Source organism: Taudactylus pleione, unplaced genomic scaffold, assembly GCF_031769625.1.
Source record: "Taudactylus pleione unplaced genomic scaffold, aTauple2 ptg000189l, whole genome shotgun sequence".
NCBI lineage: Eukaryota > Metazoa > Chordata > Amphibia > Anura > Myobatrachidae > Taudactylus > Taudactylus pleione.
In genome coordinates this window covers 2,970,894-2,985,142 of record NW_028284591.1, presented here as the reverse complement: position 1 = coordinate 2,985,142, position 14,249 = coordinate 2,970,894, and the positions used below count along the sequence as shown (strand labels likewise).

Below are 14,249 nucleotides of genomic sequence, written 5' to 3'. Positions count from 1 at the left end.
GACACAATTTAGGCGCAAAGGAATTATACAGACCCAAGTACAGTATACATACGCAGCGCTTCCGGTACTAGATGTTAGGCATCAGCAAGAAACCCCTCAGTCAGCATTCAGCAAGAAGTCTAAAAGCCCAGCGTTTGAGCACAGATATTTATACCCCCCCAGAATAGACAGGACAATAGAGAAGTTTGTTGCTGATGTCATTGGTTCCCAGGGGAGAAGCATCTGTTACAGAGCATTTAACAGGCTGGTTCAAATAGACTCTCCCTGCTTCTAACAGCTGGGGGTCTTTCCCCCCCCCCCCCGCCCTCATGCTGCATCCTAACAGTTGTTCATGAAATATACATTTTGTTGCTTGTAGTCTCTGCGGTCCATAAGTTGAGAATGCATGATGCGATCTTCACACCGATAGTACCGGAATTCTGTTGAAAGAGTACGCATCAGTACGAAACCAAACATGACTTTCCTAGTATATATAAAACCTTAGTTATCATATATCTTTATTTCTCAGCATTTAAACTAACTGAACCAACTTAAATCATATACTTTAAAGCTTATTAAACCTTATGTGTGAATATGTAATGTGTGAGTATTCGGGGTTTGATATAAGGACGCTAGTTATTAATGAGTGAGATTTAAGTGCATAATTTCTCATACACAAAGTGAACATCTAGCAGTGTGGATTGCTGAGCATGATAGTTCCACATGCCCTCTCTGTCAGCAGGCCCCCACCTTTCCTGTGTTCAAAGGAAAAGCTCTTTTGTTCTCCCAGACTCTTGTGTGAATGCAACTGTGTTACCACCCCAAGCTGTGAAGTTGGGGCCATCCTGTCTGGGTGTGGGGCTAAAACCTGTTTAGGATTCAGACAAATCCAATTGTGTAGATCAATGCCTGGATTATATTACAATTGCCACAACTATACTTTGTCTGCATACAGGGATTCCCAATTTGTATGTAAAAACACTCATTGTCTATTCTATTTACTTTTTCTCAAGAGGCTGTTATTCTAGTTGCCCTTGGTAGATTATCAAAAACATTGTCATCTGTTCTTAGCTCCTGAGTTGTAACTTAAAGTGACGCTGGTCGCAAAATGGCGTCTTGCAGATTCTTGGTTCTAAAATGGAGTCTAGCTGCCATTCGCAAGATGGCGTTGTGCACGCTTCAATTTTAAACTGATCTTGTCTCAGCCAATAATCCAGTTTCGACAGCAGCTTTTTTCCTCTGCAGGGCAATGTCTTGCCCTGCATGATTTCCCTTTCCCCCACCCCTGCTTTTAAAAAAACTTTTTTATTTATTTTTATGTTTTTTTTGTACTATTCATTTTTTTTTTTTGGTGGCTTTAGTCTAGCGCTCAGTCCACAGCCGCAAGGCTGTAGTGCTTTTTAATTTAACATTTATTACTGAGCTGCTGCATACAAATTTCAAGCGCGGCACGCTATCTTTATTTTTGCCATTAAAACCCGGACCGTTAGGACCGGGTTTTAACGAGGACCGAGTTTGGGAACCTCTGGATGAACCTGTTTCCAACCTTGCCGGAACTAATTACGTTAGGGAGATCAAGCTACACTACCTAGTAACAATATGTAATTAAACCCCTCAAACTTAGAGCAAACTTCACATCTTGTGGAATCAATGCTTTATCCACTTTGTCCAGGGTACTAGAGAGTGACACCGGCCGCCAGGGCCGAAACTAGCGTTTTTGTCACCCGGGTCAAGACAGTAATTTGGCGCCTCCCTCCCCCTGGTAATTCCCCCGCTGCAGTGCCCCCATAGTAATGCCCCTTCAGTAGTGCACCTATAGTAATGCCCGCTGAGGTAATGCCCCTGGACTAGTGGCCATATGGTAATGTTCCTATAGTAATGCCCCTGTAGTGCCCATATGGTAATGCCCCCATAGTAATGCCCCTGTAGTCCCTATATAGTAATGCCCCTGTAGTGCCCATGTAGTAATACCCCTAGTTATGCCCCTGTAGTGCCCATTTAGTAATGCCCCCGTAGTGCCCCCTGGTAATGCCCCCGTAGTGCCCCCTGGTAATGCCCCCGTAGTGCTCCCTGCTAATGCTTCTGTAGTCCCCCTGGTAATGCCCCCGTAGTGCCGCTTACACACACACAAAAAAAAGAAATACTTACCTTACCTTATGGGAGAGATGTCATTACGTATCTCCTATAGTGCCTGTGGGGAGAACCGGAAGCTGGAGTTCAGGAGAGAACTCCAGCCTCCGGCTAGCACGGTGCTGCAGAGAAGGAGCCGGGCGCCTGCTGGTAATAACATCTCAGCGGGCGCCCACCTTAGAGTTTCCCAGCGGCGCCGGGCTGGAGGTCACTGACTCCGGGTGTAGCGGCGCACGTGCACCTCCAGCCCCCCCCCCCCCCCCCCTAGTTGCGGCCCTGCCCGGCCACAGAGGGGCTGATTCTGAGTTGGAGGCAAAGCGAATAAAGCAGGTAACTCTGCACCTGGACCAAACCATGCTGCAAAGCAAGGGGGGAAAATACATTCTGTTTGCATGCAGGGTAAATACTGGCTGCTTTTGCATGTAGCCCACTCATGCTGAGCAGCTGTACTTTTATGGTGCATACACACGGTCAGATTTTTCTGAACGATAACGATTTCAAATATTGTTTATATCTGAAGGAAAATCTGACATGTTTGAATGATGCGCGTTCCCGATGGTCAGATGGCGATATCTGACATCTGATGTGTTTTGCAGTCAGTTTTGGACGATTTCAGTCATTTTAATGCCGTCAAAAATCCTTCGTAGTTCAAATCGTTCATCTGGCGCATCTGACCGTGTGTATGCTCTATTACACTGCAATTTAGATTTGAGTTCGGACACGTCTCTCTCTATTATAAATCCTTCTGCACCTTTTATATCTGCCCCATCTGCGGTGCAGTGTGGTTTTACCCCGGTGCGCTGTTATTTGCTTAGTTTTGCTCCAAATTCAGCATCAACCTCAGTGTCACAAATTGTATTATTTTTTTTTTAGTTTCCTTCTCATTGGTTAAGGAAAACCGTTTCTTGTACTTCATACGCTTATTTGCCCAGCGCGCCCTGCCCTGTGTAACCCATTATCTAACCACCTAGGGTCTGGGGCAGTGTTGAACGCAAGTCAGACTTAATTGCCCCTGTATTGCGTGCTCGGAACCCAATGCGTATATTCTCCCTTATGCTGAGATATACATGTTTGGGCTGCCAGATCTGGGCTCTCCCTACGCTTGGTTTCATATGTCACCATTACTAGTGCACACTTGTACCACCCTGGTGTAAATACAGGTGTAATTACCCGCCCTATATAGCCTGTAATTCCGTTAACTGGATACGCTGAGCATCCCGGCAGTCAGGATACCCAAGATAAGTAGCGTGGTTGGGGGGAGGGTTAGGTTTAAACACTAGGGGAAGGGTTAGGGTTAGGCGCTAAGGGGAGAGGGTTGGGTATAGAGGAGGGGGAGCTTAGGGTTAGGCACCAGGGAAGCTTAGGGTAGGGAGAGGGAGAAGTTTAGCATACTGTACTGACCAACAAGTGTCGGCATGCAAACCCTGTCGAGATGCCACCGCCGGGATCCAGAGCGCCGGCATCCAGTACCCATCGCCCGTTAACATGACCTCTGCAAACTTTGCCTGTGGGAAAAATCCCTGTTACGCCTCTTCAGTTGCAAGAGATTGGTTCAATTTGCGTATGACTTGTAGCCTTTAGCGATGTATAATTGGTTCCAGCGCTTACACGGAGCAAAGACATGGCAAAAGGACTTGCATTTAACTCTGCATCAATGCAATGCGTCAGGCTTTGGATTAAAGGTCTACCAAGTAATTGGGAAGTCCCTGAAATCTAGTAGGTAGTGCTGTATGATTGCGTACAGGGCACACATGTGGCAGGGAGAGCCTAACAGCTGCCAGTGCAGCCACCATTGTACTTTCCTGCCAGTAACCGCAGACTGTTCTCTCCTCCACAGAAGAAATGTATGTTTCCGATCGGGAGGGTGATGACGTCACTGGGGATGGAACCAAGGAAAAACCATTTAAAACCGTCCTAAAGGTAATTTTCGAGTTGTTGGCTCTGTAGTCAGTTGGCCAGTTTTATTGTAACCTTATCTGGCTGTGCATTTCTCCCTGTTTCTATTTGATGTATGAAATATATATAAGCTCTCTTATTATATGTTATAGCGAAGCTGCTGGCTGACTCCTGGCTAACTCCAAGATCTATAGAAGTTTTTCTGTCTGTTGTGCGATATTGCTGTGTTTTTGTCTTTTGTTTTTTCCCCCCTCCAGCACCTTTGCAAGACCCTGTGTATTGTAAATTGAAAGTGCTAAATCTGTGTATGTAGTCATTATGTCAGCACTAGAATGTCGAAATGTCGACAGTACATGTTAGGCTGTTGTTAGGTGATGGTAGGGGCTCTAACACTGACGAAATGCTATGTCAGCATGTAACATTACATACTACACCCTTAAGACGAAAACATATTTAGTGTTTACTCTAGGTCCGGCGCTGGGCAGGGCGCCAGACCTAGAGAAAGGGCACTTCGGAGTGTGTGTGTCCGAAAAGGGGGCATGGTCTCAAGAAAAGGGGGCGTGTCTTTAAGACACGCCCCCTTTCCATCACTCTTCAAGGCGAGCCAGCACTTACGGACATGCCGGGCTGCCCCCAAGCTCTCCCTTCTCTGTGAATAGATGCTGGCTGAGCACACCCCCCTTAGTGATGTCGGCGGAGCCGCAACGCCCCAACAGAGCAACGTCATCGAGGCCGTGCCTGCTTCACTGGCCGGGCACCCCCCCCCTTTTCGGGCGCTGCTGCTCCCGCATCCGTGCGCCTGGCGTCCAAAATCCTAGGGGGAGCACACACATGTGCACGCAGCTACTTTAGATTCCGTGGCTCTTTATGTCCGGGAATAAAGCTGGGTACACACTAAGGACCTCATTCAGAGTCGGTCGAAGCGGCCGCACGGTCGTACAGAAAAAGGGGCCGGATATGCTAATGATGCACACGCATGTTGCGTCCCTAAGGTCGGATCATTAGCTGGCCGACCAAGGGGTGGATGCGGTCGGATCGCTAAAAATACGCCCACATGTCGTACGCATAGCACGTCATCTCCAGCTACATAAGGATTAATCGCGAGCATCGAAAGCCATCGGAACTGGTCGTAGAGCTTAAGGTTGACCATACCTTCTCTTAAGCTCTACGATCATGTCAGTGTAAAACCTCCCATGTCACGTGTGCCATGACGCTACTTTGTTAATTATGCACTCCCATAAAACGCCGTTCGCGTAATGAGGCACGCCTGCGTTCGGATCTCCACTCTCCCGTTTTCAAGCACCTTCCCCTGTTACCACCCACAAACGCCGCAATCTGTCACTCAAACTACCGACCTGGCGGTGTTCAAGGAGAGAGAAATTTCTGAACGTAGCCGCTAGTTTGCGCACGCGCATTGCGAACTATACGCATGCGCAGTTTAGCGAACATCGGCTGCGTACGACCGTGCGGACGCTTCGACCGACTCTGAATGAAGTCCTAAGTGTGTGCCCAGCGCGATGTTGCTAGCGGCAGGGACCCGGCAAGTGCATACACCCTTGCCGATGCTGGGAGCAACGGAACGTAGGCAGAGGCCATGCTGCAGCCAGCTGCATGGCCCCCGCTGACGATATCGCCCGTCGCACCTGCACGCTGGAGCTCACATCGTCAGCAACATAGGGGTGTACACACTGGCCGGTGTGCCCAATATGTCGCCTGATCCACGGATTGGACGACATATCGTCTAGTGTGTACCCGGCATAAGAACCACAGCCTGTTGCTATTGACAGAAATGAGAATATATCTACTTCTAATTATATCATCTATACTTTTAATAATTGTTGAATCTCTGCATAAAGGTTGTACAGCAGTCTTGTTTAGGTCATGCTGTGTGACTATAACATTCTGGCACCGTGGTCCCCCAGTACTGATGTTATTGTCACACATCACAAACGTTGTCTCTTCCATGTTTCAGGCAATGCTGACTGTAGGAAAAGAGCCATTTCCAGTCTTCTACGTGGATTCCCAGAAAGAGAATGAGGTTATGTGCATCCTGTATAATAATTGTGTTTGCATGATGATAATGTTAATAACTGCGCTTACTCTTAGTAAAGCTAAATATCTATCATTTGAAACTTCAAATAATTTAAGCACTTGAATTTTTTCTTTAAACTATGGCATTGAGTTTTTATCCGGACTAGTGAATTTACATTTGGGCTCCCTAGAGCAAAGCGTTATACAGCTGTAAGTGGGAGACAATGCCGAAGGGAGAATTTGGCAAAGTCTGGCTACATACCCTGTGGTAACGGCATCAGCCAGTTGTCCAGATCACAAAACCACCCCACGACCTGCTAAGAAATCAATTGAAACATGATTGTATTATTATCAGACGTGTTGGTAAGTGCGGTCTGAAGGTACGTTCTATCGGGTGTTTCCACTGCACTAACAGGCATCGGTGAAACCAGGCAATATCTGGCTGATGACGCCATGTCGCCAATGACTGACCTGACCCAGCTTTTGCCAATTCAGGGGCGAAAATACTGCACTTCTCATGGATTTTTATCGGGACACATCACGTCCCGAAAAAAGCCCCGATAAGTGGCAACCTCGAACGGACTTCGGGGCTAATTGGATACTGCCCTAAATCTGAAGCTCCGGTGATTTCTGCAGCACTGAGAGAATTGAACTGGTGCAAATTCCTGCAATAAAAAGTGAAATCTGTTCCCCCGACTCTGTTGATGCTGCAGATTCAGTTCCCAGAGGTAGAAACATTGCTGCAAAGCTGCCTTTGAGCTGTAAATGTAGAACACAAGTTGGCACTGCCTCCCTTCTGTTTCTTGATAAAAAGCCCATTCCACTCGTGTCTTATAATTAGTACGTCGGGTTTAGGTACGGCTGCTCTTATTAAACTTGTGCATCGTTCATGTTTGTCTTGTAGAGGTGGGAAGTGATCTCAAAGACCCAGCTGAAGAACGTCAAGAAGCTTTGGAACCGGGAGCAGATGAAGAACGAGGCCAAAGAAAAGAGAGAGGTGAGAAGGAGCGATCACTCGGAGTGTCTCCAGCCCAGGTCTTCCGTCTTCTGTTGTGTCCTGCTCGCTGACCATTTTATTCTTCTCCAAACAGGCTGAGGACAACCTTAGACGGGAGAAGAATCTGGAGGAGGCCAAGAAAGTAGTGATCCAAAATGACCCCAATCTCCCAGAACCAATAACTGTAAGACTTCTATATAAATAAATTAGAAGCTGTAAGCTTTGGGAGTCAATCCAATTAGGTGCGAGATTCTTGCACCCGTGAGTGTGGCTGTATGCTGACTTACGGTATCTCCAGGCTCATATGTTTCTTGCACCCGTGAGTGTGGCTGTATGCCGCACTTACGGTATCTCCAGGCTCATAAGTGTCTGTTCGTAGCCCCATTGGGCTTGGAGCAAAATTTGTCGAGTCCCGGGATGAATTTAGGCAGCAGGGGGTGAGAATTGCTGTGCCGTTGCCAGCCGTTCAATGCCGTTCCAACAGCAATTTGCCCCCTACGCCCCTAATTGGTTTGCATTATTTTTATGTTTGTGTACTTTTACCCACAATTCTTATCTGCACTTAGCTACCTGCTTGTTAAATTTTTTGAGAACTTGTCTTCCCTGTTTTGTACCTTTGCTCTGTACAGTGCTGCGGATATTTGAGGCGTCTAATAAATACATTAAATGCTAATAATAATAACGAATAACTTTTGAATCCTACAGAGAAGGATATTGTCCTATTCGTAAATCAGAATAAGGCAGGTACGCCTTATCAGGAGTACAACATTTCACATATCACTAATGTATTATACAGCGTTTTGTAAAGAATATATAATCATTCACATCCGTTCCTGTCCCAGAGGAGCTTACAATCTATATTCACTACCACACAATCACTAGGGTTCACATTGTCAGAAGTCACTTATTATATCAGTATATCTCTGGAGAGCGAGCACTGCAAACATAGTTTTATTATACACGTGATAATGTTATTATAATTATACATGTGAAAGCAGAGTTTGTCTGATAATATTTTGTTTCTTCTTGTAAAGGCCAAGATTCGGGCGTTGGAAGCTCACCGCGGCCAGCGAGTCAAAGTGTTTGGCTGGGTTCATAGGCTGCGTAGACAAGGTAAGACGTCTATTTAATTGATGCCCTTCAGGAAAGGTTTAGGTCTCACTTATACCGAGGGCTGCTGTTATTATTTCAGTATCATTATTGTGTCAGGAGGGTTTAACTCCATTTACAGCTCACTAGCACGACATCGCTTGTTAAATTAAAATGGTTAGCCTCACTTCGTTTTACTTTAATCAAAGTAATATAATGTGTATTCTATTTTATAACGTTTATTTTTATACATTTCGTGCGGGCCTATTGATTTAGGCAGCTTACTCCCAGTATATCACAGTAGCCGGTCTCGTGGAGGGAGCAGTAAAGCTTTACCCCTGCTCCTTGCCTCAGAAATCAGACGCCATTAGCAGGGGTGTAACATGCACTTGCTGGTCCTCAGAGTGGCCCATGGTATGTAACCACCCGCTCCGCAATTCCCAGGTTTGCTCTTGTGAACATGCACAAGGAAAGCCCAAAGTGTTCTTCAGTGTGCCCAGGTAAGTAGTGCGAGGTCCTTCGGAGGGGAGGTGGCGTGTTATAGGGTCACAAAGGCTGCTCCAGCAGTAGTTGCACCTCTGCTCTTTGGCCAAAAATTTCCATTATTCTCGCTGACAGCTGGTAGGTTATTACTCGCATTAATATGCTCTTAGTAATCACAGGTCTCTGGACAGGTCTCTGTACCGCTCTTAGTAATCACAGGTCTCTGGACAGGTCTCTGTACCGCTCTTAGTAATCACAGGTCTCTGTACCGCTCTTAGTAATCACAGGTCTCTGGACAGGTCTCTGTACCGCTCTTAGTAATCACAGGTCTCTGTACCGCTCTTAGTAATCACAGGTCTCTGTACCGCTCTTAGTAATCACAGGTCACTGGACAGGTCTCTGTACCGCTCTTAGTAATCACAGGTCTCTGTACCGCTCTTAGTAATCACAGGTCTCTGGACAGGTCTCTGTACCGCTCTTAGTAATCACAGGTCTCTGTACCGCTCTTAGTAATCACAGGTCTCTGGACAGGTCTCTGTACCGGTCTTAGTAATCACAGGTATCTGGACAGGTCTTAGTAATCACAGGTCTCTGGACAGGTCTCTGTACCGGTCTTAGTAATCACAGGTCTCTGTACCGGTCTTAGTAATCACAGGTCTCTGGACAGGTCTTAAGCCCCGTACACACTAGATGATGTGTGTACAGAGCGACCTCGTCAGTGACGGATCTGTCGGGGGTGCCGGCATCGGCAAGTGCATACACACTTGCCAGTGCTGGCAACGAGCGTGGTGAGGGTGGAGTGGGGCCATGCTGCATTCGGCAGCATGGCATCGTTAACGATATCCCTAGATTGGGCTACATGTACAGACAACTGGGGATATCGTTAACGACTCGCAGGAGCGTACATCATTCATCGCATACACACTGGACAATAACGTTAACGTTCATAAAAATCGTCCAGTGTGTATGAGCCTTTAGTAATCACAGGTCTCGGTAATCACAGGTCTCTGGACAGGTCTTGGTAATCACAGGTCTCTGACTGGACAAGTCTCAGTCATGACAGGTCTTCATTTAGGGATCTGTAATTGCAGAGCGTAGCTTAGTGTGGTTTATACCCAGTGAGATCCTGCGCTAATAAATAAGCCGATGAAAACATAGGTCTGGATTTAAACCACAATAGCGCGTAAATCTTTATGTAATCAACATATTAATAAGAATTTTGCTGAGTAAATTGCCTAGATAATATAAAGTGACACAAACTCTGTGCTCCATGCAGTTTATGCATCTGATATCACACATCATGGTCAGCCGGGTGGGTAACAGGGGAATGTGCGTTACCTGCACAGAAGAAGAAGCTAAAGGGAAGTCGGGAACTTCATGTGATAATAGAAAGCAGGGTATATATATTAGGGGTGAGCGGGTTCGGTTTTACTCGGTTCTTATCGCCACTTTACCGCAATTTTGGCTCGATTTCATTCGCTATCCAAAACACGTGTTCGGCGATAGCCAATAAAAAGATCAGAGTAAAACCGAACCCGCTCACCCCTAATATATATATATATATATATATATATATATATATATATATATGCTCTAGTGATGCTGTATATTTATTTATATTTTTCAGGAAAAACCTTAATGTTTATAGTGCTAAGAGATGGGACTGGATACCTCCAGTGTGTCCTGAACGATAACCTGGTGAGTTTCCTGGCGTAGAATGGCCAAAATAGGTTCTGTGCTATACATTGAGCCGGCCTGATCATAAAGTGTTACAGCAGCAAAGCTCAGTGTATGTCATTGTGACAGTGATTCTTCTGTTTGCATTGACAGTGCCAGTGTTACAATGGGCTCGTCCTCTCTACAGAAAGCACCGTCGCTGTATACGGAACCCTGAACCTGGTGCCAGAAGGGAAACAGGTACCGATTTAAATCTGGGTATAATCTGCTAGCGTGGGGGCATAAATGGCGTTTTCAAAATTGGACAGTGTTCAGTTCCGGAGGCCAGATCTCCTGAATAAATTACGCAGTGCGTAGAAGGGCTGCTAATCTGGTGCATGGTACCAGGAGTATGTGATGGACTGCAGTATGTAAGCTTTGCCGGAGAGAGGGAGGATGTGAGGGGAACTTCCAAATGTAATAAGGGTTATACAGAGGCACAGGAAGAAATCGTTTTATAGAGCGGTGCTTCTTAAACTCGGTCCTTAGGACACACGAAAGGTCCAGGTTTTAAGGATATCCATGCTTGAGCACAGATGGTTAACTCAGAATGACTGAATGCTCGAGGACACAATTGTTTCCACCATTTTAACATACTGGGATGTTGTCACCTTCTTTTTTATAAATAAGAACCCAGTGTCCCTCTAGTAACCGATGCACTTTAAAAAAAATGCTTTTTTTATTTGATTTATTTTTTAATTTAAAAACTTTTTATTGAACCTATGCGATCAGATGCAGTGACTGCAGCAATAGAATGTCGCTGATCTTGCTCTGTAGTTCTGCATTTACCGCTCCTGCCATATGATCTGTAATTGTCACAGGCCCCGGGTGGGCACGAGCTGTGCTGCGATTACTGGGAGCTTGTCGGCCTGGCCCCCGCTGGCGGCGCCGATAACGTGATAAATGAAGAGTCGGATGTGGACGTTCAGCTGAACAACCGTCACATGATGATCAGGGGGGAGAACATGTCCAAGATCTTCAAAGTCCGCTCCACGGTCGTCAACTGCTTCCGAAACCATTTCTTTGACTGCGGATACTATGAGGTAGGCGCCATGATTCGCCCACGAGCCTGTCTCTGGTACAAGAGCCTCTGCGGGTCTCAAGCATTGAATTAGATTGCAATGAAAGATACTAGTGCCGCCTAGGGTATTGGGTCAGAATGTCGGCACCAGAATGTCGACATCCACAACTGGTGACACTCTACACAGCTAGAATGTCAACAGTACATTTTAGTGTTCTATTTAGGGTTAGGCCTAATTATAATAAAACTGGTATGTCAACACTAACTGTCGACACACCGACTGTCAACATTCATATGTCGACATTCTGGCTAATGTATCTGCCATCGACACTGTGGAGGCACCAATTTTAACCTATCAATCATGTTCGCTATGAAATAGTGACGTCTCTGAGTCATGATACAAACACAAAGGCGGCTTCATATCTATGGAACCAGTACACAGTCGCTACTCTACTGACAATACATTCGTCTGCTCTTGGATTAATCATGTTCTGCTCTTTTGTGAACTTGCCCTCTTTAATCTTGGGAAGATCATTGTAATATATTGTGTTGTCCACCTTTTGTGTCCTTGCGTCCGATATAACAAAACCAATATCCTGTTTCACAGGTGACTCCTCCGACCTTGGTTCAAACACAAGTGGAAGGTGGATCCACTCTCTTCAAGCTGGACTACTTTGGGGAGGAGGCGTATCTCACGCAGTCCTCCCAGCTCTACCTGGAGACCTGCATCCCGGCCCTGGGAGACACGTTCTCCATCGCACAGTCCTATCGGGCCGAGCAGTCGAGAACACGGCGGCATTTGGCAGAGTAAGGACACTGCATAGAGATGTCAGTAGAACTAATGTGGCTTTCTGTTCCTTTAGCTGTTTTACTGTATGACCCAGCAGCGTCTAGTTTCTGCAGATGAAATATATTTAGTATATAACGAACACAGGGGCTGATTCAGAGCCACTCGTAAGCGGCAGTACGCTCTTTCCGAGCGATGTTCGCCCATCTGCGCATGCGTACGGTTTTTAGTACGCATGCGCGAACCAGTCAGTGCGGCCGAAAATCGTTAGTTCGCTATATAGCGAATGCCTGCTATTTTGAGTGACAGGAGGAGGCGTATGTGGGTGGTAACGGGAAGGTGCTTGTAAACGGGGAGTGGAATTCAGAACGCAGGCGTGCTTAAAGGTCAAAACGGGCATTTTATGGGTGTGCATAATTAAAACAGCAGCGTCATTGACCACGTCACTTGGTGGTTTTATAGTCAGAACTCGCAAGATTGTGGTAGGAAAAACCAACCACAAGAATAGCGAGCAGTTCATACGCTGTTCGATGTTCTCGATTAATCTAATAAATAGCGGACATGAGGTATGATGCGAGCGGCCAGGGGGCGTATTTTTCAAAATTTCGACCGCAAGTTTTGTTCGCTCGTTCAGATTTATAGGCGTGAACAGACCGCAATGAGCGAACGGTTCATTTGAATAGCCACCCCTTTTTTTTTAGAACGAACGACCGCAAATAGCGTCCGGCTCTGAATCAGGCCCACAGTACGGTTATAAGATGGTATGCAGTCGGGATGCCGACTGTCTAATTCCGGCAAGGGTCTAATGACAGGCGGCGAAATCCCGACGCCTGTCTTTGTACTTACTTCGGGAGCCCGACGCCCGGCATCCCGATCGAAGGTAAGCCGGGCGCAGACAGCCTTTGGGGAGGAGGGTTAGGGGCTCCCAGGGGGACTTAGGGGGTCATTCAGACCCGCTCGTGAGCGGCAGTACGCTCGCAAGCGCGTCGATGTTCCCCACTGCACATGCGCACGACGGAGGGAGCTCCGTCGTGCGCATGCGCGAGACCCGGCGAGCAACGGGTTTTCCATCGCTCCGGGTCTCGCACCAAAGGGGGCGTGCTGTCGATGTTGATTGACAGCACGCCCCCTTTGGTGGGCGTGCCTGCCAGACGGAGGCGTTCCCTTGGGAACGCCTACCGTCTGAAGCCTGGGAGTGATTTTGGCTCTGATAGAGCCAAAATCACTCCAGGGCTTGTGGCAGGGAGACTCTAGCGCAGGGTCTCCGTCGCAACCGCTCGCATATGCTGTGGGTGGTCACCAACAGCTATGCGAGCGGCCAGGAGGCCGCTCCATTTTCATGGAGGAGGGCCCTGATTCAGAGTGAGTGCTCTGGTCAGAGCGTTCAGCTCTGAATCAGGCCCACAGCGTTAGGCTAGGGGAAGGGGGGGTTAGGGTTAGGCACCCCCGTGGGGAGGTTAGGGTTATACACCCCCCGGGAGACTTATGTTTAGGCACATACAGTGGGGGTTAGGGTTAGGCACCCCTAAGGTAGGGCTGGGGGGGGAGTTAGGTTAGTTAATACTAAAATAGTTACCTGTCGGGATTAGAACCGCCGGTCTTCCAGCGTCGGGATTAGGATTTTTTCATACCGCTTCCTATATAATGGCATAGAGAGTGGACTTTTTTGTAGATTTCCTGCTGATCTGGCTCTGTGTTTTTTGTTGCGCTCTTGCGCTTTAGATATACTCACATAGAGGCAGAATGTCCCTTTATCACCTTCGAGGATTTGCTGAACCGCCTGGAAGAATTGGTCTGCGATGTGGTGGACAGAGTGCTAAAGTCACCGGTGGCCGCACTGGTCAAGGAACTGCACCCGGTATGTTCTGTGGCTTCACGAGGTTGTCTGATAAAGTCCTTTCCCCAAATTACACAACCGATTTGCCATCCCTGATGGGTTGCAGTCGATATCTTTTATTTATTTCTCTCATGTATAGTAATTATTCTCTGCTTTTCATTTCGTTTTCTCTTTACCTCTTGGTATGTACACATATACCTGTGGAACACGCACCATCCAAGACTTCTATTCGCTCAATGTCTTGTGTCCGTAGAAGTCCGTAGACCCTGTTGCTTCCTTACCC

The 14,249-nt window shown here is 47.0% G+C and overlaps 1 protein-coding gene across 1 annotated transcript in view; it reads left to right on the top strand.

Annotated features, from left to right (window-relative positions):
* The window catches only part of NARS1 (asparaginyl-tRNA synthetase 1), a 28,836-nt gene that overhangs the window by 7,733 nt on the left and 6,854 nt on the right, over positions 1-14,249 (top strand). Inside the window, exons 2-11 of the mRNA XM_088476454.1 lie at positions 3,947-4,029; positions 5,978-6,043; positions 6,941-7,033; positions 7,128-7,217; positions 8,068-8,146; positions 10,233-10,303; positions 10,436-10,522; positions 11,143-11,364; positions 11,950-12,149; positions 13,852-13,987. Of these exons, the coding sequence (XP_088332580.1) occupies positions 3,947-4,029; positions 5,978-6,043; positions 6,941-7,033; positions 7,128-7,217; positions 8,068-8,146; positions 10,233-10,303; positions 10,436-10,522; positions 11,143-11,364; positions 11,950-12,149; positions 13,852-13,987 (1,127 nt within the window). The remainder of the gene's footprint in view (positions 1-3,946; positions 4,030-5,977; positions 6,044-6,940; positions 7,034-7,127; positions 7,218-8,067; positions 8,147-10,232; positions 10,304-10,435; positions 10,523-11,142; positions 11,365-11,949; positions 12,150-13,851; positions 13,988-14,249) is intronic.